The sequence below is a fragment of the Bemisia tabaci genome, chromosome 7 (assembly GCF_918797505.1).
Source record: "Bemisia tabaci chromosome 7, PGI_BMITA_v3".
Classification (NCBI taxonomy): Eukaryota; Metazoa; Arthropoda; class Insecta; order Hemiptera; family Aleyrodidae; genus Bemisia; species Bemisia tabaci.
In genome coordinates, this window is record NC_092799.1 from 24,052,651 (window position 1) to 24,078,571 (window position 25,921).

The window sequence follows — 25,921 nt, forward strand, 5'->3', positions numbered from 1 at the left end:
TATAATTTGGTATATCAATCATCCCCCCCCCCCCCCCCGTTTATGGTTAAACATATTATCGATCCTCTCCGACGAAGAAACGTAAATGCACTCGTGGGTGGCAAAATTGACTAAAAGAATTTAACTTTCCCACACGATAATGCAATTTAGGTATAAGATTTAGCTAATTTTAACGTACAAGAGGAAGTAAAATCAGTGCAACTATCAGTTTAAAACGCCGGAAAACTTCCTGGTTGAAAATTTGCGACAGGAAGTTTTCTCACACAGTTGCATTCTTCCGTCTGGAAAACAATGGTTTGAAACCTGTTTTTCAGGAGGTCGGAAACAGAGTTCCCTTAAAGAGAGTGTATGAATCCTGGGCCCACGGAGACTCTTGGGATTCAGGAAAATAGTTCATGCGAAAAATTAGTACATTAAAGACGAAACCCTCCGCGAGTGGGCGGAGCCTTCACAGATCTCACTCCAGCCCGCGAAAATTATGAAAACTTCTTTGACATCGGAAAATTAGAATACTTTATCCCGGTGGAAAACTATTGTAGAAAAAAAGGGGGAAAATCATTTATTTCTCATCCGATGAATATAAAACAAGTTCACGGTGTTACCGAGCCAGTCGCAAAGCCTCGCGCAGAAACAAGGGCGTGCGAAAACGAACGAGCACCATTTTCGCTAAACCCACGCACAGACGAGTCGGGCATTAATTTTGCTAATGTTGATAATTTTTTGTTCGCGTGATGTACCTCGACACTTTGTCGCGAAGCGAAATGAACCCTCGCGGTGACACTGTCGCTTTGCGCCGCGATGCGAACATCGTCGTCATAGAGAAAAACGCCGTATGAACATCCAGACGTTGCCTAATTTCTACCGATAAAAACCATATTTTCACGCTAATTAGTGTACATTTTCGAAGACTTAATTCGATCCAAATCGTCCAGAAATTGCGAGGGAAAGTATTCATGACTTTCATAACTTTTCTCGAGTTACTCAACTTTTCTCGAGTATTTAATCTCGGAAAATTTCGCAACATTCTTACATTCATAAGGCGTTTTTTCTTGGCACGGCAGATACATTTTTTCCTCGTAGTTTCTCTATTTAATGTCTCGTGTATTCCCCGTTTAAGATCGCGGGAATAAATTAATTATTTTTTGCCATCATTGTTCCCGTAATATTCTTCGAGTCGTTCGGTTTTAATTCTATCTTTTTATCGGCGTTCGACGATATTTTGTTGGCTGACCGCCTCTGCGAAAAGAGAGCCTGCCCTCCAAACACCGAAGAATCAGTTACGGTAAAATGTATAGGTGATGAATGGAAATCTCACGGCATTGAGACCTTTAAAATAAATAGGCGTTGATTTAGTTTCTGTTGGTAACTTTTAAAGTCTAATAAAGTCTTCTGCGTGGTTTTAAGACATACGGAATACAGCACTAAGTACGTTCAATTTTACATTACTGTGAAAAAAAAATAAACTCACTCATGAACATACTTTTTTGTGATTATAATTTTTGTTTTATAAACAATCGATATTACTAGGTCTGATCTTCGAAAATTTTCTTCTGCTTTAAAGTATGTTACTAATGTCATTAAATTTTAGCGTTATCTCCAGAGTTATCACCTTCCTTTCTCAATGTTTTTTTTTTCATTCTCCTTGATTGTTTACAGATGAATTTGTGCTTTTAACAATATAAGCTTGTTGAAAAATGTAGAGGATCTCCTCGAATAAAAATTTTACGTATTTTAAACAACATGGTATTGTGATTTGAGAGATTATGATGTTAGCACACTAAGAGGCCGTCCCTAAATTACGTAACGCACTTATTTGGCATTTTTGCCCCCCCCCCTTCCCCCTGAAACGCTTTGGTGACCTAAGTACCTATCCTTTAGCACGTAAAAGAAAAATGGCGTAACGCTCTCCTCGACCCCCCCCCCCTCCTTCGGAGAGCGTCACGTTATATTTAGGGACGGCCCCTGAGAGATAATGATGTTAGCACATTCATGGAGAATGGTAAAGCGGTTTTCGGCGGTGGGCAGGTGATTTTCAATGTAAAATTCAAATTTGTCGATTAAAAAAGAATCATGAGTAATGATGATGAAAGGCAACAATGTTGACGGGGCATCCAGCGTGGCTGGCGAGCGAGATGACGGTTCTTTTTTTAAAATGGGCCCAGGACATTTAGCGGGTGAATTTATCGGGCCGGATGGACGCGCGAATTATGAGTTACGGGCGACAACCGGCCGCGGTCAGAAGAGTAAGACGTGTGACGACCTCGTCAGGGAGTTTAAACCTGTTAAAAAGGTTGATCCTACTCGGGCTTGTCACATTGAAGTCACCAGTCCGTAAGTTCCGTTGCCGGGTCTAGGGCAAAAAGGCTCGCAATTCGCCTTTGGTATTGAGGAAACGTTACATGGTGTCGACGATCACTTTATGTGTACAGACATAAAGCCTAAAATCCGCCTAAATCTGATTTAGACGTTAACAGTTGTTGACGTTGTGTAGGAAAAGTCAAAACGGGGAGCCCACCCCGAAGGCTTCTCGTCATTCCCTGGGGGTAATAGTATTCTCTAGACTTCAACTCCATTTGACCAAAGGCCCCCTCCCCATTCCCTGAAGCTATCTGTATCCTTTAGATTCCACTCCACATCACCAAAAGCCCCCCCTCTCCTCCCTTGATTCTCCCCTTCCCGTCATTCCCTGGGGGGTAATGGTATTCTCTAGACTTAAACTTCACTTGACCAAAGCCCCCCCCCCCCAATTCCCGTCACTCCCCTGTGGGGGTAATGGTATTCTCTAGACTTAAACTTCATTTGACCAAAGGCCCCCCCCCCCCCAATTCCCGTAAGCAATCTGTATCCTTTAGACTTCCACTCCACATCAACAAAAGCCCCCCTCCCCTCCATTGAGCTGTTGCTGAAGCAGCCACTGATTACAGAAGAGGTTACTCGGGGTAATGGTATTCTTTAGACTTAAACTCCAATTGACCAAAGCCTCCCCCCCCCCCCAATTTCCTGAGGCTATCTGTATCCTTTAGACTTCCAATCCACATCACCAAAAGCCCCCCTCCCCTCCCTTGAGCCGTTCCTGAAGGAGCCACGGTTACAGAAGAGGTTCCTCGGGGCAGCGCGGCAACGGCGGGCAGGGACCGGGATTGGGCGCGGGCGATGGGCTTCTGACGGACACCGTCTAACTGGACGAGTGGCGATCGAGAAAACGTTCGAATTATTTCGATGACAAGTGACGAGGCGGGAGGGAGCCGGGGAGCCGGGCGCGGAAACCGGTCCCATTACCGGTGCGAGGCGGAGGCCTTGTCGCGTCGGCCGCGTGACGTCACAGGACTCACAGGCGTCATTACGTCATTGTCAAAGTGAGCAATGAGCATAAATCATGGGCTTGGTTTTGATCACTTTAAATGGTTTCTCGGTGTTGGGCGATACTCGCGGCTTATTTATTATTTCTCCCGACGATTTAATGTACACAAGACTCGGCTGCGGCTCTCGGCCCTCTCCCGTGCCGGATGGACCGGGATCGCTCCGAGATGACCCTCCGTTGCCACGTGCCACCTCAACGCGCCACTCTCCATCGCGAAAATCTGGGCGCTGAGAAAAACTGACCGAAAGTTTGGGTTAATGGGGGAACACCCCGAGGGTGGCAAAAAATTGACCAAAAGTTTATGTTAATGGTGGAACACCCCGAGGGTGGCAAAAAATTGACCAAAAATTTGTGTTAATGGGGGAACACCCCGAGGGTGGCAAAAAATTGACAAAAAGTTTGTGTTAATGGGGAACTCCCCGAAGGTGGCAAAAAATTGACCAAAAGTTTGTGTTAATGGGGGAACACCCCGAAGGGGGCGCCCAGTGAAAGGGTGGCGACAGGGGATTGCAGAAGAAATGAGGGTGTGGCAAATCCCTGAAGGGCTTTGGAAGGACACGGGACTGAGGCGGCTGCGTGTCGCAGAACGCCAGAGAGCGCTATTGAAGCGGCTTTATATGTATGCATGTTTGTGTTCATATGGGAACTAGATCATGATCGACCGAAACCGAAGGTTACTCTGAGACATCCGTGGATGAAGGAAGTGTCCTGCCGAACCAATGTACTCCTGTTACTCTCACTGTCACTCGGAGGTTGCGACTTGCCAGTGATCAGCGCGTTGGGCTATTATCAATTCGATACAAGGTCGATCCTGGCGGTTTGTGCTGGATTTTTAACTACGTTGTAAATTTTCAACCCAAAGATTTGGTCAATGTAATCCAAAGAAAAAAAAAATAACCAAAAAATGATAACCGCACGTTCAGATTACTTCGTGATCCGACTGGAAATAAAGTAACTGCCATTTAAACCTGTGGAAAAGGATCGATATACAGGGTGTTCGCAGCGAATACCTTAATAATCGATTCTTTACCACAGCTTCAAATGGGGAAATATCGATAATCGATCATTCACGCCTCGCCAATGTTAGAAGGATCTCCCGCCCTTTCGAAAGGCCATGCAGAGTGACTCTTTGCAGCGTAAAAATGAAAGAATTCCAGGAAAATTAGAGAAACAGAAAGAGATGGGAAAAGTCGGAAGAGCCCGGGAGTAACAGTGAAAATCGTACGTGTCGAAGAGAGGAAAAGAGGTGTAAACGCGGGGTGCGACAGCGAGAGAATGATGAGTGAAGAGTGGAGGAGAGACCTGAGAGGAGCCGAGAAAAATAGATAGAGGAAGAGGCAGATACGGTTAATTACTGAGCTTGGAAGGATGGAGGATTGCATCTTCTTGGAGCCCGGCACAGTGGGGCGAAATGTTCAGGAACGAAGACTATCCAACTCGGAGATGGATATCTATGGATTATTGAATTAAAGCCAACTTCAACTTACCAAATATCGATGTATGAAAATAGACAAAACACATACCTGAAACAAAAAAGGAGACATTAATTAATTAAGAGAAAAAGATTGCGTGTAGACATAAAAACTGAATGATGTAGAAGTGATGTAGATGTTTAGAATAATGTTCATGTAGAAATTCAAGAACAGCTCGAAATATCTCAGCGGGTATTCGTTTAGAATTAGATAATTCTGGGCCGAGCAGATCGACGATTTCCCATTTCAAACCCGATTCTGCCATTTCGGGGTTCACCATTACAGATGACCATCAGATTCGCGCGCGGTAAACATAGGAATTCATTTAAAGCTGGCGATTCACCTTGGGTGACGTTTCTTCATCTATGTTCTCACAATCAAAACTTCGAGATGGGAGGGGGGGGGGGCGGCGAAAAGAGGGTCTAGGGCAGAAAATTTCGAAATTTTAAAGCATATAACATGCAGTCCGAGTCGATTTGTCATGAATAATTACCAAATCTAAGTGTCCTTCCTCCTTTATATCTTCCCTTTTATCCAACTTTTGCCCGGGCGAAACGGGGAGAGGGGTGCCTGCTTACGCCCCCCACCTTTAAATCCACCTATGTCCATAGAAGCCAGTAGCTCATGTCTAGAAAAGACGAGCTTGCAACGGTCAGATCGTCGATATACTCTCTCGGAAGTTTAATGACCAAATTTAAGCGTCCTTCTTTTTTTCTTCCATTTTTTAACCACTTAATTTTTAGGCCAATCGTGAGGGCGTACGCCCCCCCCCCCGAATCCTCCTATGTCTATTGAAGCTTCATGTCTAGAAAATACGAGCTTGTCACGGTTTCGATCGTCGATAGGATCCGTCTCGGAAGTTGAGCCGAAGAGGGCTCGTATCGCGCCCACTGCGCCGCAGCGGGTAATCTCGCGAGTCATTTTTATTACGCGAAATTACTTATCTACTCATGTTTTATTGAAATTGAATGCTACACTAGATCCGCTATTAATATAACTTAGTATTCAACATTCCCCTGCGACGGCCCTTTGCGGCGGCGCGACGGCCACGACGGCCACGACGGGGACGACGACGCGGACGGCCGAACCTGTTTCGTCTCCAAAACATCCTCGACTAGTTTCAACATTCCTATTCCTACCCTCGCTCGTCGGCTCCGACTTCGGCCGCCGCTCGCGCGTTTACCGAGTAATTAATCGGCCGAGTGCGAAGCGACTCGTTAGCGCGGCCACCCCGAAGCCGAGCTACGGCCGCGAACCGGCCGACGCCGAAAACTTACGCACCGTACTCCCGACTCGGTATTCGCAATCGAGATGTTGCATGTGTGAGGAATTTGCGATTTGACTGTTGATTCATATGTAAAAGTTCGCGAGAAACACGATGGTACCACTGGTTTTCTCTGAAATCAACTCCCAAGCTCGAAAAAAGCTCTCGAGTTGAGGCCAAAATGGAGGGGAATATCCCACGCCATCCTGAGAGGCCACCTTTACATCAAGACAAACTCTCCATGCAAAGATAGGGAGTCTCTGGATGGAGAGCAAATACATTGAAAGGGCTGCCACTTTATTTGGGGACTCCAAAACTGAAAACACGCTAACCCTGTCAATGTATTTGCTCCCTATCTTTGAATGGAGAGTTTGTCTTTGTCTTGATGTAGAGGTGGAGTCTCAGTATAGCGTGGGATATTCCCTCCATTTTGCCCTCAACTTGAGAGCTCTTTTTTGAGCTTGGGAGTTGATTTCAGAGAAAACCAGTAGCACCATCGTGTTTCTCGCGAACTTTTACAGAAGAATCAACAGTCAAATCGCAAATTCCTCACACATGCAACATCTCCATTCGCAATTCGCGACAAAGTTCCGGCAATCAATGTCATCATCGAACCTTCGATGAGAACACGCGCGTCAAAGTACAAAGAAAATTGAAGACTTGCCTAAGTTTCAGCGTTTCAGAAATGTCATCTTCACTCTGACCAGAAATACAATCTGCGTAAAGAGACAACTGCTTACTATAATTGCTAATTGAGAATAAACTTCAGGATATAATGTAAGAATATCTTTGACAAAAGTTTCAAGTTTTGAATCCGGTAGTCAAGTACCTCCCGAAAAAATGATTTTTTGGTGGATAGCCTGACACATACGTAACAGGGAAGTTCCCTTTTCGGACACAATAAGTCCTCAATTTTTTCAGTGCAGTTACTTTCCGGTCAATGGACCACTAGACAAGGTACGAATTTCAGCATTCTGATACATGTTTCGTAACAGAAATTTCACGCAGAAAACGATGCGCACAACGAAAATTACCGAAATCAACTCCTTACGAAGATATTTAATGATTCTTGATGCGTAAATTCAAACCACCCGCTCATGAAAACTCAATGCTCTACGTGATTCGCATCGCGCGCTAAACGTTATCATGACAGTATCTGCGATTTAAAAATCTGGCAACCTCAATTCCGACGCTTTGGCTCAGATATAGCAAATTGCTAATAGTTTGAACAACAAATGGTGGGAAATGAACATTGCTCGTTTGAGAAGCTTGCTGAAACCGTTGTAGTGCGCGATTTGACTCACGTAGAGCTTTGAGTTTCTTGTGAGCGGGCAGTTCAAATTCCACGTAACCAATGTGAAATAAAAACGTTAATATCTTCGTCAGGAGTTGGTTTCATTAGTTTTCGTTGTGCGAATCGTGTTTTACGTGAAATTCTGGTTAAGGAACATGTATCAGATTGCTTAAATTCGTACCTTGTCTAGTGGTCCATTCCTTTCCGTATTTTCGTTCATTGCCGCTTGATTGTCCCCAAATCGGAGGCAGGGTCTTCAAAAACCTGAAACAACCCCTTCGGCCGCGGAAAATTTCCCCGACGCGACCGTGCAACGAGGGACGGTGGTAACACTGCACCTCAGACGATTTTAATCGTTCGAAAAAATGGTCCACAGGTGCTTATCTGTGGAAGCGGAGATAATATCAGGATTTATTCCGCCATTGTTGTGTGTGTTTTTCCGTAATTATTCGCAGTATGGTGCGCCGGGCTGCCACTTGCGGGGCCCCGGCGCGGCGGGATCCGCGGGTCGCACAGTGGATCGAGTCGATAGGGGCGGTCGGACAAAATTTGGAAACTTTGAACGCTTATAACTCCGTTCATACAAAAATGTGAGGTTCCGGAAGTGTTTTCATTATTTTCCTCGTAAAATTTTCTTCTCAAAACACTTCTTGAAATTTAAACTGTTACGCAATGTTTTGAAAAATTTTAGTCAAATATTTCATGTCCGACCTCTCTCTTTGACTCGATCAGAGACAAATGACCCTCCACTGGCCTCTTGGCGGCAGTTGCAAGCTTACACTTTTAGGGATTCAACACTTCCTTATGGACAATAATAAAGAAGCAACAGTCATCACTCTTTTTTCGGCTGTTGACCTACCTACATGGTGAATGATGAGCTTCAGGTGACGCCATGAGCCGAACAAGTTTCCCAAACTTCGCTTGTTTGAAAAACGAAACTGCCAAAACGTTGTTATACATCAACCATGTGGGTAAGTCAACAGTTTAATGTTGATGTCCCGAAAGTAAAAGCTTCCGCAATAGCCGAGATACGAGTGGAGGGCAGGCCGAGATACGAGTAGAGGGTCTCTTGTCTCTGGACTGGATCCACTGTGGGCCGGGGAAATTCGAGCCTGCAGTGCGACATCCCTGCCAGAGTCGGAGGCCGGAGATAGCATCGAACTATACGTTGAGTCACCCTGCGAGTTGCATCGGGTGTATGCACGGAATGCGCCGAGTGCATAGGCGATGCGAAATGTCCCATACCCTCCGCCCGAGCCTCTGTGCCCGGGCAGCTCAAATGCTTGTTTCGCGTTTGTTCTATCCCAACGCATTCTCCAACGACCTTCCTTCGATTTCAATTAATTCTTCCACGTCCGATTATTTTCCGGTCGGAGGAAAATTCTGCGAATCTCAGAGAGAAGCGTACCGCACTGAAAAAAATTCTGGGCGTTTTTACCAAGGTCCGTTAGTACCTTTACCATCTCATTTTTTTACCAATTATTGGTAATTTTACCAAGACAGACTGGTAAGTTTACCTAAAAACCGGTATTTTTACGGTATTTTTCAGGTGAGAATACCACTTTTATTGGTAATCAATTCCCGGGAACATTGTCATTTTATCTCGGTAATTCTACCACAGTCGATAAAAAATATTGGCGTTTTTACCGGGGCTCAGTAAAATTACCGAGAAAGTCAATAATTTTACCGATATTTATCGGTAAAATTATCAATTCCATAAATGGTAATTTTACCAAGAAAAAACTGGGATCAAATAGAACCCTGAATTCTTGGTAACCTAAATAAAGTTGTCCCTGGCCATTTTTCTTGAGCAAAACAGCGTTGACAAAGAGATAAAAAAATGATACCTCCGATGATACCTCCACCGGCACATTGTGGCATCGATCGGACAATCTGTGTGAGATCATTCCCTCTTGGCAACAGCGATTGCATCTGTAGGTTATCCATTTCAAAAAAGTACAAATAGTCCGTGTCAAGCTCAGCGTCGGTCAATCTTCTCTAAAACCGAAAGCTGGCTTCGCGCCTGGCGTATCGCCATTGCTGCCAGGTGGTAGGTAGCAAATTCCCGCATTCCTGCGGCTCTACGAGGAAAATAGTTACCGAGGTGACGAACAAATTGGTGGGTTTTGACTGCTCAACAAACGCTATGCCAAACGGGTCAAAATCAAGACTTATTTTATGATGTGGACCTAGTTTCGCTGCTTGCCGGATAATCAGCGGTCCGGACGCTCTATGAATGATTTGGTGGACCTCCGAAACTTTCTTTCCTCATAGATCTATCTATCCTATTTTATTGGTTTTTGAGAGCGGCACCTTATTGATTTGAAAAGAATTTCAATCTTCTCTCCTTAATTTCAGTTCTCGATTTGGACACTGAATCAGGATTCCTGTCCTATCATATCCGCTTTGCTATCGAAATCACTGAAGTTGGTCAGTTGCACTGGTCGAAGTATCGTGTATTGATGATTTAAAATTTTAGCTCTGCAAAAAATAATTAGATCCAACCGAACACTAAGTATTCACTCCTTAGATTGAAATCAGGACATCGCTGTTATAAAAAAAAAAAAAAAAAAAAAAAAAAAAAAAAAAAAAAAACCACGCATGGGTCATCTACCGCGTCGTCCATCGTTGGTGATATTTACGCTCTGATCTATTCACTCAGAGTGCGGCGCGAAATTCGCGCTGGATTTTTTTTTCACGCCGGCTATTCACTCAGAGTAAATCATTGATTTTTAACAGTGTAATTCTCCTGAAAATAACCATTTTATCAGAGGAAATTTGGCAACTCTCGAAAGTACATACAGCGTTCTTCCTTAGTACGGCAGAGGACGAGACAGGAGGTGGGAACGTAATCTGACTCCTGGGTGTTACCACGATGTTCACGGCCAAAGTAGGATGACACGGGGCCGAGATTTATGCGAAGAGGGGTCGATCGATTCGAGACGTAAATGGATTCTCCTTCAAAATTTAAGGAAGTCAACATCATGTACTTATCGATAGATCGATTCATCGAAACAGTAACAACGATAAATTTCACTGTCCTCATGGGAGAAAAACTTTAACCGATACACGCGTGCAAGATTCAGATGTTGATATCAACGCCCGAATACAACCGTTTCTGCCTAACGACTGTCCAAATTGCATATGCGAAATGATGAAGGCGAACCAGATTTTTTTCGCGTCGGAGGGACGCAAACCTAGTGGGAAGACTGACAGGGATGGAATTCGGGACGTCTAACTGCCTACATACTGTCCTAAGAATCAATACGGAAGGGATTGCATACTTTTCAGGCTGTCTGAATGAACAGGCGGCCAGGGAGGTGAAAATTAGTGAGCCTTCTTGCAGAATTTCAGCCCTCATTGTAATTATCTGAAGTTCGGTTTCTTTGACTCGGAACTTCAGCTACGTACCTTAAACCGAATACTTTCGTTTTCCATATAATCTTCAATACCGTCATTATAGCCAAAGTTTTTTTCTCCATGCATGTAAGGAAGCTGGAGATTATTAAGAAAAAAGCAATTTAAATAAAGCTCGGTTCACTTCTTGAGGCCACCTTCGCGTCCCCTATGGAACTACAGCGATGCCTCCAGTGAGAAACATCGTCGTGAACTGACCCGGGCGGGGGTGGGCGGGGGCTTACAAAATCTGTCACCGTGGGAGCGCGGAGCCAGCCGTTTATTGGACAACGAATAGCTTCATGAATCACTCATAAATTTGCATCGACTTCTGAGAAATTTAAAAGTAAAATAGATCCGGCCGGTTAGCTCCTTCTAATTAAAACCTACGGCGAACCTTCCGCGCTAACAATAGCCGGCAGGGATGCCGAACTTACGGCGAAAACCGCGATCGCGCATCGTATCCGAATGGAACTACTGTTCGGAGCGGCATCCTCGCCGGGATCAGCGTGGACCGAGACAATACCACCTACCCATACCTGGCCACGGGGGGATTGAGGTTATGTCGGCCGTGAATCGATACGAAGCGTTTGCTTACATAGGAGTGCATTGGCGAAACCTAGTGAAAACCGGATTATTATTAAAAGTTGACCGATTTTCTCGATGTTTTTGGGCAGTAATGATTCTTGAGACGTGAAGTGATATATTTGAATTCATTTTGAAGTAATAAAACTTAATTTTAGGAGATATAGTGTATAATTCACCAGTTTCTTATCTTGTGACTCGTCTGGCTCCCTATGTTAAGGGGAAAATATTTGTCCTTAGTGAATGTGGCGGCATAATTGTAAGTAAGGGTTCTGTTTGACTCGTCTATTAATATTTGGATTAATTAATCGTTCAATTTCTCAATGCAACCAATGAAACTTTAGTCTCATATCTCTGTTTAGTCAGGATGATGGTGTCAATCTGGTATCGCTTACAGTGATTTGTGTTCCCTGAAGGCATGTCTGTAACTACTCTTTCATAAGCAGTCATTTCTCCAAGGAGTGATAGTGGTTGAATATCAAAATCTTAAGAAATTCACGCCTCAGTGTCTGTCTACGAAAATCAGTGTCTGGTTTTAATAGTTTCCCTTTACTTTAATCAAGAGTTCTCTGTCAGTGTCACTCTATGTTCCTGGAAGTACACAAATTTTTGCTTTGAGCGCTGTTTTGAATTCAATGGACTCTTGTCAATACTGAAGATCCACTTGCTCAAAACTGTCTATCAAAGTTATTGTCACCATAGAATCTTATTAAAGCCAGTCTTCAAAGATGAACAAGTAATATGACTGGTAACACTTCAGCTTGAATAATACTTTATCAACCATTGGTTTTCTTCTCAGTGCTTCTGCTGCATGTCTCTCATCCTAGCAAATCATTCTACTGAATGTGGTATTAATAGAATGCCTTTACCTTGTATTTTGGAACATACATCTCATTCGATATTTACGCCTCTAGATAATGATGCAACGCTAACTGATGCTGGTACCAAAATGCTCAGCGCAAGCTATGAATTTATAAATGATTAAAAAACTACTCACATTTAATGAAGGTATTCATGTAGATCAAATCCATGCACCATGCAAACTTCTTCAGTGGTTGATTTTTGAGGATCAGGAGGCAAAAAGGTGGAAGTTAATTGAAGCAAGTTATAGGAGATGAGGATTGGATTGGATTGGTTGTTGATTAAAGTTGATGAAAGTTGATTGAAGCGAATGATAGGAGGTAAGGATTAGATTAGAGTTGTCCTTAATGCAGAACCAAGAGATGAGATGTCAAGGACGCGAGGGAAGCATATCTATTTACAGTTAATCATGATGATAGTTACGTAATTGCAAAACACACTTAAGTAAAAGCTTTAAAAAAAGCAAAGTCTAATGCATCAAATGTACGTAAAAAAGTTATTGATAAAAATAGATTTAAGTTTGTAAAAGTTTTATTACACAACACTGGCAAAAAGCTAAATGCTCAGCAACAAAAGTTTATCACGTGTCAAATAATGAAGGCAATTGAAGCTTGCTTGGTTTAAAGTTCAACGTTGCTTGATAAGAAAGCACCAAAAAGGTTCAGCCCAAATTTACTGTATAATATCTTAGCAGAAGCAATTTTAAGCAGGGATCAAAGTATACAATGCGCACTTGAACAAAAATTAAAGTTTTGCAAGCAAGGCAGGGTTTAAGTGCAAAAAAATTTAGGGAAATATAGGGAGAAAAATGTATGAAAGTTCATTTAAGCACTACCGAAAATGCAGGAAAATGCTTGAAGCAAAATGTTTAAAGAGAGCCTTTGGAACTCAATTTCGCAATTTTCCTTGCGTTCACATCCTTTACCTTGGCTTTTGAGTACTTAATTTTGCTTTCTGTGTCATTCGTCGGTGCATCTGCATCTTCCTCTATTTCATCTGTTAGCTGCTTTGCTTTTTCGGCTTCTTTCTTTGCATCTTCTGCTTTTTTCTTGGCTTCTTGCTTTGCTTCTTGTTTCTGCAACTTTATTGCTATTTGGCGAGTAATGTTTGACTCATTTAGAGTCTTCGTATAGTTATTTAAAAAAATATTTGCAAGTACTCCTGTAAATTTTTTTACAACTTTTTGCAAAGATAAATTGCAAGAATCAGACTCACAAGAAAAAAGCATATCATCGAGAGTTTGCTCACACAATTTTACTCCGAGAGTTTTGAAAGCTTTTCGCTGGTTGTTCAATTTCAAAAACTGCTTTTCATACTTCTGAGAAATTAGCGTCTGAAACAATTTGAAGGAATCCATACAAAAATGAAATGAAAAATCAGACGGCCGGTTCAGACCTCCTCTATCCAAGCCGCTCAGATATTCATAGGTCTCTTTCACTCGTTCAATTTCTAAAGGTTTATTTGTAACGAGTGTTTCTCTGCATTCAGCGCAGACTTCCTTCTCTTCACGCCTCAGCTTTTGTAGAGTCTTGGTAGCTGCATAGCTGGCCAGGCAAAGGAGCACTCTTCTATCCGTCAAAGTGACCGTGATTTCACTGATTTCACTGAGAGCACTTTCAAATAATGTTGTATCTTCAGCTTTCTCACTGAGTGCAGTTGCTGTTGCTTTGCATCCTTCCGCAAAGGAAGTAAGTGAAAATTCACCAGAATTGGCCGATTTTAGCTTCAATATGCTGAGCAATTTCAGTTTCCTCTCTGACTCCAGAACTTGCTCGACGGTGACAAAATAGCTACAACCTGAGATTCTGCGGTAACCACCAAATCTTGCCTCCAAATTATCGGTTTGTAGCTTGCCGAGTAAAACAAATCCCCATCCTAGATCTATGAGGACGAATTCGCACAGTTCGAGAGTCGCTTTTATGGTGTGATAAAAGGCTGTATGAGTTTGAACGGTGAAACTTTCAGGGAGTCCGGGGAGCTCCCAAATTTCAAGGAATAGCAGGAGGTCTCTCAAAAATTTCAGCTTCTGATCTTTGGTCCCCATCACCGGCTCACACCACATGTCATTGAGCCTCTTGCCTTTGTCAGGATTTTTGACATTCGAAATTTTCCACCATCTGCCAATAATTTGGAGGAACATGATGGACCCGTCTGATATCTGCACATTATCCTTTTTCAAAGTCTGAAGCGCTACTCTTGTTGAATCTTGAAAGACAGCGTTGACTAATGAAACATTCTGTCTTTCCACAGAGGATGGATACACAGCCTTTCGGGTCAACTTAGGCGCAAGCTTCAAGACTGCATTTGCTTCAGCATGGTAGAGATTTTTAACGTCTTCAAATTTTGCCTCGAGGAATGTCACTTCGTTGGGCACTGGTCGGACAACATTACAGTTTGAACTGTCAAATTCGATAGGATTCGATGTGTGCAAGGGCTTGTCAAAAAGTGGCACTTGCCTGACGTCAGGAATTTTAAGAACCTGGTTTGGGGCATTCAGCCAATTATTTCTAATGTTCTTAAATAAGTGCACTTGGTCAAAGAGCAGAAAAAGAGGTTTGCTGGGGTCAAACGGGTTTGGTATACGAGTCTTCAAAACACCGCCACACAATAACTCAAACATTTTCCTATTTACTTGATTGTTGTCGGAAATAGCACACAACACAAAGAATCCAACTTCCACCATTAACTTCAAAACAGCTTTAGTTAATTGAAGCAATATTTCTCCGTCTAAATTTCTTACTGGAAAGAGAGCGATAACATCTTTGTTCTTCGATTGTAGAGAAGAAGACATAAATGCCTGGATAGTTCCAGCAGTCAGATCTGAGGAAGTACCAGAACCATGTTCAGCAATGCCGAAAACTTTTCCACCTTTATACACAAGTTTAGAGTTAGTGTAAATTTCGTCTAGTTGTAAGTTTACGGTTTTGTCTTCCTCAGCCAACAATTTAAATTTCTCCATCAAGAAGGCTTTTTGAGTCGGTCCTATACCACAACCGTCATTTCCTATCTTACAAAGCAGTTTTTGAAGATACCTAGGATGAGGGAGAGTTAGTTGTTCAGTTGCTCTCATAGACTTATAAGCTCCAGGAAAAGCATAAAAGATTGCAGCAGCCCACTTCAGCATTTCTGGAGAGTAGCGGATTGAAGTTGCGACAGCCAACTTCAACTGCTCTATCAGAAAATTAAGTTTGGCTGCTTTCTCAGCTTCGATATCGTCTCCTATCTCGCACCACACTACAGCATCAGAAATTTTTGAAGCAAAGTTGGTAACTTTCTCTTTTAAAGCTCTCTCGTCTCTCACGGGTAACATTTGAATGAGCGATTCAAATTTTGACCAGCGGTCGCACTTGAGATCAGGTCCAAGACATGATTTAAATGGCTCATATGAAAGCTCAGCAAAATTATTAAAAACTTTAATGACAAGATCTTCGGATATTTTTATGAAGATGATGAATGGAAGAGATTCTAAATTATCATCCTCAACCTTTGAGAGTAACATGTACCCATTGTATGATTCAGATTTCAGAGTTCCAATGCTTCGCTTCAAGAAACCTTCCTTGAAATGTTTCAAGTCCCGGATAGTGTCTCTCTCCTCCTGCAGCTGAAAGCTCCTCTTGAGCTGAGCCCGGGCCATTTCTTGGTCTCGCTCTGACGGGTCTTTCCTTCTTTTGGCAGGAACTGTTGATCGGTAAGCCGGTTGATTTGGGAAGATGGTGGGGTATGCATCCTTCGTTAACTTTGGTACCTCCCTTGGCACCTGAATAACTGGACCCTCCTTAGTCTTAAATTCTTCGTGTGTCACAACGAATTGAGGGTGAAAGTGCTTAATGCACACGACAGAGCTTTTTGTGACGGTGAAATTATCCCTGCTTAGTGCATTAATCCATTTAGCATGGCGCTCTGGATCCTTCACAGAATCAGGGAATTTGAACGTTGAAACATTCGGACCAGGCGAGCTCGCATAGTTAGATTTACAGCCAGGTACGCAACAACATCTACCCATTGTTCTCAAATTTAACTAATTCTAAATAGTCAGAGTTCTCTATTCTAATTATTGACTAGCAAGAGTTCCGCTTAAAGCCACCATTACCGAAAAATATTCAAAAAGTGCAGAGAACCAATGCTCATAGCGTGGCAAAGGAAAATTCAGAGTAAAACAGTAAAAAACCCAAATGCTTATAGCATGCCAAAAAATAATTCAAAGCACCATTAATGTGAAAATCCATGCTTTTAACAAAACGAATGCAAAATATCCACACACATATTTAGATTTAGAAATTCTTACGTCGTCAGGGATCCTGTTCGACCGCAAGAAGTTGCACTGCAGATAAAATGAAGTAAAATGAAGCTGTTTCACTACACTGAGAGTGCAATGAAACAAACTGGACCAAAGGTCTCAATCTTAATTTTACTTCATTTATAATTGAGAGGTCATCAAAATTAATTGGTGATGATAATCCCTCTTCTATGACAAAGTAAGCCATCGTACTGCAGCTACAACTTGTTACGATGATGGTAAAACAAACAGGGTGTGCCTTCACTTTAACACTAAATTGATTTGCAAACTTCCAGGAGAGCTGGATGGTGATAATCCATACAAAAAATAAACTTTTTAGTGGAAGGAATTGAGATAAATTTGCACAAAAAGCTTTCTCCTCCCGACACATGGAGAGGAGCCGACCGGACAAACATGAAATACGAACGAAAATGCATTGAAATAAATTCATTTTGCTGTTTTTCATCTCCTCGGCGGAAAGAACGACGGCACGGAATGAATAATTACCGAAATTGAGAGACTTTTAACGAAAAAACCCGGAAAAACACTTGATTTCGCACCACGATTCCATAAAAACACACGGAAGCACGTTCACCAAGCCGATTCACGGCCGACATAACCTCAATCCCCCCGTGGCCAGGTATGGGTAGGTGGTATTGACCGAGAAGAGGTTCCTTACGGAGTCTACGAAAACAAACAATCGGAAGGGGAGCAGTGGCGTGGCGTGAATTGCGATATATCGATTGTGGTGTCATTTAAACCTATGAAATAAGATCGATTATCAGGGTGTTCGCAGCGAACACCTTAGTAATCGATTCTTCACCATAGCTTCAAATGGCGAGATATCGATAATCGATTATTCGCGCCACGCCACTGAAGGGGAGGGGGTCGGGATTAGGATCAGAGCGAAAGGAAAACAATCAGAAGAGTTGAACACGGCAAAACCGAACAGCGCAGAGCTGGAGCGAGTAATGTTCTTGAAAACTGGGGTAGCGGTCGAGCGGGGCACGGGGGGACCAGTGAGGGGGGCTGCTACACATTTAAGCGATTCCAAATGAATTGCACGCCATTAAAAGGGCATAGATAAAGAGATACGAGGGCTTGGGATAATGAAGCATGGCTGGCCACGGATGGACCCGGTGTTGCAATTTCTGCGCCGAAAAAACTACCCCGAAATTTTTTACAATGGCTGGTACACTGAAAAAAAAGTAGCTTGGATCAAGCATGATAATTCTTGAATTTGGCGCCAATAATTTTCTTTATCTTGCTTTAAGCTGTCTTTTTCTTGATTCAAGAAAAATAATGCTTGGGTTATGCAAAAAAGTAGCTTACATTAACCAGCAAAATTCTTGATTTAAGAGGAAATACTTATTGGCGGCAAATTTAAGATTCTTTTTTTCCCAGTGTGGCTGGTACATTAAAAATGCATCACTAGGCGGGAGGCGGGGCCAAAGATTAAAGTACCACAAAATTAGATATTTCCTCATGAAAAGTTAACGTAGAATACAATTAACGTATTGGAACTTGTCAAATTCAACTCATAAGTTAGTGAGCAAAAAACTTTTTTGTGTACTTCAATTCGCACTTTCCGCTCACAAAAGAACTGAGGTCTACTCGAATCATATCGGGTATCACGCCAATTTTGGTTCATTTTACGATGGAACAATAATTTCCCCTTTGTGATGGTTTTTTGGGGGGCAAGACGAGAAGTGCTTTGCAAAGGAGGAGGAAGCTAATGTGTATCAAATTGTAAATACAGGTTCCTATTATTGTTTGCCTAACTTATAGGTTAATTTCAATAGCTGATCAGACCTTCATATGGGTTACGTTGTTTTTAACGAGCGAGAGATTTGCTTTTATGATTTAAATATTAACAATGAGTCAATTCTGGAAATTCTCCGAACGTTCAATTTGTTTCGCGTCGTATTTTGACGAAAACACGTATTATTTAAACGTGTAACTCTGACCAGGGTAAATTCTTGGTTACAAGCGTGAAACTTACGTAAAATAAAAGTTTTTTTCGTATTAAGCATAATGAAGTACAGGATCTAGACAAAGAATCTGCCCTCTTACGGGGATGCAGAGAGGTCTATAATCCATCTCCCAAAATGAGTTAACCTTCCCCAATTTTGGACCAAACTCCATGATCAGTGCCCCCCGATGAAAAGTCATTCAGACGACCCTTCCTTACTCTTGGGGGTTCAAAGAGAAAAAAATTTCCCTAAGTTCCCACCCAACATGGCAGTAATCAGGGTTGCCACAGAATTTAGAAAATGAAATTCCCTGACATCTCCCTGACACATTTTGGTGAAATTCCCTAACAATTGAAGATATGACAGGTAATTAAGAGGACATGACTATAAATAGTTGTGAGGCAAAATTTGTAGTTCGAAACCTCAAACCCATTCTAAAAGTAAATAAAGGCGATTTAACACATTTTCCCTGACACTTTCGCCAATTTCCCTGACATATCCGCCATTTTCCCTGACACATCCGCCATTTTCCCATACTTATCAAAATTTCCTGACATTTCCCGGTTTTCCCTGACTGTGGCAACCCTGAGTAATGCAGTCTAATGGGCAGCCGATTCGGTGATTCGCGTCCGGCTGCAGTGCAGTGGGAGCGCTTCTGGTGGCTTGTAGCACCCCCCTCCTCCCCCGCCCCCTCCCACGGCCCGGGTGGCTTTGTGCGGGTCGTGACAAACTGAGGAGGATCGTGACGCCCTTTGTTGGCTGCTGAAAGTTCCCGGGGCGGGACTGGGGGAGAGATTCGAGATGCGACTATTTGACAAACTTCTCATTATGCAATGCAACATATAGCCTCATTTAAATGCCTGCATCCTGCATTCCGCTTGTGCAGTGCCAGCGCGCACTCCGGAACATATGCATAACATGCCCGAGCGGACTCGCGAACCGCGGCGTGGAGCGAGCGGAGGACCAATTTTCATGCACCCCCCCCCTTCCGGATCTACCGCCCCCTCCTCGACGCGTTATCACTCGGAATGGGTCTGTTCCACATGAGAAATAAAGCGAGCGAAGTATGGTTTTGGCGGGTAAAATCGCACAAAAATGGTGCGGAGCACATGAACATTTCTTAAATTCACACTGGAAAAAAAATGTGCTTGGCTCAAGCATGATGATTCTTGAATTTGCACTCGAGAATTTTTTTTTATCTCGATTTAAGCTGAATTTTTCTTGATACAAGAAATAATGCCACTTGCTGAACCTATGTTGACTTTCCTTCCCCTGCGTTGAAGTCAGTATGTTATTATGGTGTCATACCATTGGAAGCACATATCATTGTACGGGGACAAATGAAGTCTGAAGGTTATGAGGTTTCCTCGTGACAGATCATGTTAGGGGATGTAGGGGTTAGAGGTTGATGGGAGATAGGTGTTTTTGAGGATGAATCAGAGTGTAAGTTCTCATTACAAAGTATAGCACAATAATTAGTCGAAACAGAAGCTTTACACAGACTACTTTTTTTTCTGCTGGTTTAATGGCTTCGTGTCTAGCACCTCCAGCCAACTTTAGACAATGTTTAGTGTCCGTAGACATCGTGGGATCTCCATGCTCCAGGCTTTTCCAATGTTCAGGGATTAGGGCCGAGGAGAATCTATTTCAGCAGATCTACTCGTCAATACCGTGAAAATTAGACGCCACCACCGGGATTCGAACCCGGGACCTATTGACCTAGAGCCAGACGCGCTGACCACTAGGCCAACCTGGCCGGCTACACAGAGTACTTATGGCTACGGAAAAGCGACGAGCCATGTATATGTATAGTCCGACTGACCAGTCATCGTGCCGGGTACGAGCTGGGGTCAGAGGTCGGGCAGAAGTGCAAAAGGAGTGAGCGAGCGGACGCAAGCAAATTGAGGCTGTAAAGCCGGGCACTGTATGAGGGGTCTCAGCGGAGAGTGAACTGTTGACAGTCGTAATGGCCGGGCGCGTAAGACGGTGAGGCCGGTCGGTGGGTTATATGGGCGCGGGCTCGGTGCGCGGGCCGCTTAAGTGAATTCACAGTATGGATGCTCGGCGCCGCGGTTGGGGGTTGCGCTTGCCCGGTCCGTTGTCCCGGTGAGCGATTCCGCTAGGGGCAAGAAAAAGCAACGTAACAACATCCGAACAATGCTGAAATTCGGATTTTACCCGGGAATAGAACAAAACTTGTGACTACACATCGGTTGGATTACATTTTGCAATAAGGAGGCTACTGCCTAAGAGATGGGCACAAAGCTGGCTCTCTCCTCCTGAGAATGATTGAGGATTTCACGCTGTTTTAAAAGATTTGACGAGTCCTCCATTTTTAGTGATTTTTAGATTTTTGATAGTTTTTTGTGCTCGATACTGGATGGCCCAACAAGGAGCAGTCGTTAGTGGAAGAAGCTAAAGAAGAAGAAGAAGGAAAACTACTAACTCTGACTCTTCTATAGAAGCGCCTTTCTGCATAGGAAAACCACTGGCATATGTGTTGTTTCTAAAATTAACCAGAAATATTGGTCCTTCATTGCAAAATGTGGTGCAGTTTTTCCTTAGTGCTGGCGTTCGTTACTGACAGGTCCATTTCAATGGGTGCCTCGGTGACTTTTCTGCCCATGCGTTTAGGTCACTGGATCAAAATCTTCACGGATACTATTCCTTGGTGTCATCTTTTCGATTTTTATTCTGGATTTGCGGCGAATGGCCCTACAATCCCTTTAATGGCATGCCGCGTAATACTGCTGTTTTTTCTTCCCCTGCGTTGAAGTCGCTGAGAAATTATAGTGTCATACCATTTATAGGGAACTTACAAGCACGGAGACAAATATAGCACCAAGGTCTTGCCAGATCATTACAATGAGGAGGGCGGGAGGTGGTGGTGGTTGAGGGCGAAAGTGGAAATTTAGAACTTGATAAACACCGACAGGTGTTACGAAAATAATGCGTGGTTTTTTACCAGAAAATAACCCAAAGTGTCTGTAAATAAGGCTGTATCGGGTATCCTTGCTATTCTGAGGAGAAAATAAAGTATTCAAATTCCCTACTTGAGCTGAACACTACCCTCTCATTGTCAGTACTGTACTGAAACTTTTTCAAGTTGGTTCACCTCAAACCTACGTTAATCCCAACGTAAACCATACGGGACCTCCTAAAAGGAAAGGAGCCGTATAAGGAAGGCCTCCGAATACGGCCCGAAGACAATCACACTGAAAAAAAATATCTCGGTGTATTTATTAAGAAAAAAGTAAAATTACCAAGAATTCAGGGTTCTATTTGATCCTAGTTTTTTCTTGGTAAAATTACCATTTATGGAATTGGTAATTTTACCGAGGAATCTCGGTAAAATTATTGAGCTTTCTCGGTAATTTCACTGGACCTCGGTAAAAACGCCAATATTTTTTATCGACTGTGGTAGAAATACCGAGATAAAATGGTGAAGTTACCGGGAATTGATTACGAATAAAAGTGGTATTCTTACCTGAAAAGAACAATAAAAATACCGGTTTTTAGGTAAGCTTACCAGTCTGTCTAGGTGAAATTACCAATTGGTAGAAAAGTGAGATGGTAACGGTACCAACGGACCTTGGTAAAAACGCCGAGAATTTTTTTTCAGTGAAGACAATCAGAAATGGATCCTCGAGTGTCCATACTCTCAGCGTATAAAAATGCTCTGATCTCGCGTATGAAGAATTGCATCTCAGCGAGGAAGGTGTGCGTTGCGTATTGGCGGCAGGTGCGTCCGCGCCGCGCGCCTGCCAATTGTGGCACCTAGTAGGTGGGAATGCGGTCGGCATTGTGTTCGATCCGCTGGGGTCTCGCTCGGAGCCAAAGCCCAGGCGTGACATGTCCCGAGCCGCCGTTATTTGCATTTTAATTATTCCGTTTAATTAATGATCATATTTTGATTCCCGACCCCGGACCCCGTCCCGGACGTCTGTACTCAACTCGCCGCGCCGCACGGTCGTACAATCGGGAAAAGTTCAAACTATTGCACTAAGACTGCGAACTTCGATGTTGATTTTCTTCAGATTATATACAGGGTGTCTAGTATTTTTTAATTTTGAAAAATCCTGATATTTTACTGATTTTCCCTGATATTTTATAAAAAAATCCTGATTTTTTTCATTTTGAAAATGCCTGATATTTTCCTGATTTTTCTCGACTCCTGGCACGGTAGGCAAAAAGCAGTAGACTTTCTCCGTTGAGGAGATTTGCGTAAGAAAAATTCCTGATAGAACGTCCGATTTTTCCGATTTTCCTGATTTTTTTCTTGATCGACCAAAATTCCTAATATTTACCGGTTTTTCCTGATTCTAGACACCCTGATATAGTTATTAAGGAAGGTTCATTTTAGGAGAAAACCAAATGAGCCACTCTTAAATCTCTATGTCTTGAAAGCCGTGTCAATTTCCACGTCGATTCGACCTTTCCCAAACTTAATCCACTGTGCGCCTTCTACTTCTTTTGCGGCTCTCTCAAACTTCAATAATTCGTTGCCTGGCTGACAAAAGAGCGTAACTACACTTAGAGATAAACCGAAGGAAGCATTGAGTTACATTGACGATAGGGTTCATCGTCAGTGGCGTGGCGTGTTTTGCGATATATCGCAATCTAGAGCCGCTAGATGACGTCACTAGGCGGTACATTCTCTCCCTTTCGAATCTATTTTCATACTAATTTCCACAACAGAAAATTTTTTAAAAGTTACTGCGTAATCAGCTCTTAACGTGCTGGTTACACGCTCAGATTTCCATCAATTTCTGATCAAATGGTGACTGTTGCGCACCATCTACCATCAAATTTCTGCGGCCTGCAAAAATTTGATGGTAGATGATGGAGCTGTGGGGCTCATCCTTCATCTGATTTCCACACAACTGTGCTTATTTCATGCTTACTTTAATCAACACGCTGTTTTAATTAATTTTACTCATCAATCTGGATAACTCTCGACCGCCATCTTGGTCATCATTTTGATCGGAATTTGACGGAACTTTGAGCGTGTAACCAGGCCATAATGCATTCTTCGAATTAAGGCTCCTAAGGCTTCACGAAACAAGAGACTCAGGGTATTCTCAGATGAAGGAAAAAAAAATTTGCGTGCAAATTTTCGATCGAGTCGAAATTCGGAGGAGATCGGCAACAGCGCCTTCCGAATCCCGAGATGCAAACGTTGGAGCATCGTGCCGGAGCCCCTTCCCCCTGGATCCCGGGCCGAGGCCGTGGCGCGTTCGGCAGAGACAACAAAGCGCATTTAAGTTGCTACACGAAACAATAAGGTCCTTTCAATGCTCAATACAGTCACCGTCCCCCCGGCCCCCTCGGCCGTGCGTTAATGTTCTCACAGACTCATTGAGCACTTGCGGAGGCTAGAGCGTCCACGATCATGGTAATAAGGCGACACGTTTGAGACCGCCGCCGCAGCGAAATCCAGACTCCGATTCAAAGTGGGCACCCATTCCGCTCCATCGGAATTCCCGAGCCGTGCCAGGATTTTCTGCAGGGATCCGAGCGTTCTGTGAAAAGCTGGGGGAGGTTCAGTAACCTGGTGGTACTGAAAGAACCGAACCTCGCGAAAAAACGTAGCTATGTTGCAACGTTGCAAACTTTTCCCAGGCAAATTGCATGTTTGAAAGGTGAACCTTACGCATTTCGAACTGAAAATCTGGAAATTCCCCGATTTTTCATGAGAAAATCCCTGACTTTTTGACTCGAGAAAAATTATCGCACCAATCTACATGTTTCCCACACTGATAAAAAAAGAAGTTAATTTAACATTCTGGATGTAAAAAAAGTGTGCGAGAACTTACTAAATGCTGGATTAACCGCTACAGCAGTTACTTTAGAAATGTCAAGATGTAGAACTAACAATCAGAAACTAGCTTAAATCAAGAACCAAGCCTCTTAATTTAAGCGGATTTCGTTTTGATTCAAGCAAAAATCCGATTGAATCAAGAGTATTTTTTCTTGTCAATGTTTTCAAGAGTCTGGACTCTAGATCCAATGTGTTTTTTTTCCAGTGTGTGAGTTCTCGCACACTTTTTTACATCCAAAATGTTAAATCAACCTCACTATTAATTCGGTGATCATCAAAACAATTTTCACGGAAAAATCCGCAGAGAAAGAGCGGGAAATTCCAATTCCAACTCGAGATCGGCGACGTCCGGCGCGGCGCGGGTGTGCACCGTGCAGACTGGAGAGGCGGGGTCGGTTCTGGCGGCCGGGTCCGGGTCGGCGGTAAAACGAAAAACTTGTTGCGGGCCACTAACGACGATCCCCTCGGCCGGACACTCGCGGCGCAATCGATTAATGAATCGGGATCGGCCCGAAAATCGATCGGGATCGGGGTGTTCGGGGCGGAGGACGAGACGCTCGTCATGTTTCGCGGGGCCATTACTGCCGCGCTGAGGAAAAACGCCGTATGAGCTTTCACACGTTGCCAAGCTTCCTCCGACAAAAACCGAATTTACTCGGCAAATTGCGAATATTATTTTCTAAAATTTTCAGACTATTTTGTGGGCAATTCAATCTAAAACATGGTGTCTAGTTTTCTTGGCAAAGCTCATTCCCTGATTTTCCCTGATTTTCAGGAGCTCATTCCCTGATGAGAAACCGAAGTTTTCTCCAGTTTCATGGGATTTTCTTGGAGAAAAGAATATAATTTCCAGAGTTTTAGATATGCATACGGATTTTAATACATCTTACAGCCATTTCTTTGGCGCACGTCAGATTAGACCGCCGAAAACGAAATGATCCCTGGTTGGTTCGAGAGGAGATTCCCGATTTCTGGAACAGATTCCCTGATTTCTCCCAGATTTTCCCGGTAAATTTTCATTCCCTGATGAATCCCGGTTTTCCCCGGTTTTTAAAAAACTAGACACCATGATCTAAAATATCTGAGAATTTCGAGGAAAATTATCCATGAATGTTGTCGAAGATGCATGTTCTATCGCGGGAAATCTGGCAACTCTCGAATGCTCATACGGCGTTCTTCCTCAGCGCGGCAGTTTAGCCGGGGCGCGGGCGACGATGGCAGAGTCACGCCTATTTTCAACGGCCCGCGCCAATTTGCATCGTAATTGAAGGGGCGAAAATCCAGAATTTCCAGTTTTTTCGTCGCGGGTCCGAGGACGCGACGCACCGTCTTGCCGGCTTGAATGGAACGCCCGGGCGAGCGCGTGGACGGGTCTTTCGCGAATTTCAGCCGGGGCGAAAACAAAAGTTGTTGGCCGAGAAAAATGACTTAAAAATCGCTCTAAATCACTTGTTACGGAAGGCCGCATTGAATCAGGATTTATTTTCAACGTTGTAATGATTCAGTTTCTCTCAGGAAAAAACTTCCTGCATGGGGTCCGAATTTCAGGTTGTAAGGATCTCTGAAGTTTTTGGATCGTGCATCCGAAAACGGCTGCCGCTTTCCAGCAGCCGAAGTT

The 25,921-nt window shown here is 43.3% G+C and overlaps 2 protein-coding genes and 1 long non-coding RNA gene across 3 annotated transcripts in view; 1 reads left to right on the top strand and 2 right to left on the bottom strand.

The window, feature by feature from the left end:
• Window positions 1–25,921, bottom strand: part of ds (dachsous cadherin-related 1) — a 392,936-nt gene that overhangs the window by 185,873 nt on the left and 181,142 nt on the right.
• LOC140225022 (uncharacterized) lies at window positions 11,303–17,171 on the bottom strand. The gene is made up of 2 exons (XM_072302407.1): window positions 12,370–17,171; window positions 11,303–11,406 (listed from the first exon to the last, which is right to left on the bottom strand). The coding sequence occupies exon 1, from the start codon at window positions 16,234–16,236 to the stop codon at window positions 13,102–13,104; it is 3,135 nt and encodes a 1,044-aa protein (XP_072158508.1). The 5' UTR covers window positions 16,237–17,171; the 3' UTR covers window positions 11,303–11,406; window positions 12,370–13,101.
• On the top strand, window positions 11,383–15,892 carry LOC140225023 (uncharacterized). The gene is made up of 3 exons (XR_011900221.1): window positions 11,383–11,631; window positions 14,484–14,550; window positions 15,753–15,892. It is a non-coding gene; the product is annotated as an uncharacterized lncRNA (long non-coding RNA).

Excerpts from the sequence above, each read along its gene's own strand:
- LOC140225022 (XM_072302407.1), bottom strand. The coding sequence starts at position 16,236 with ATGGGTAGATGTTGTTGCGTACCTGGCTGTAAATCTAACTATGCGAGC.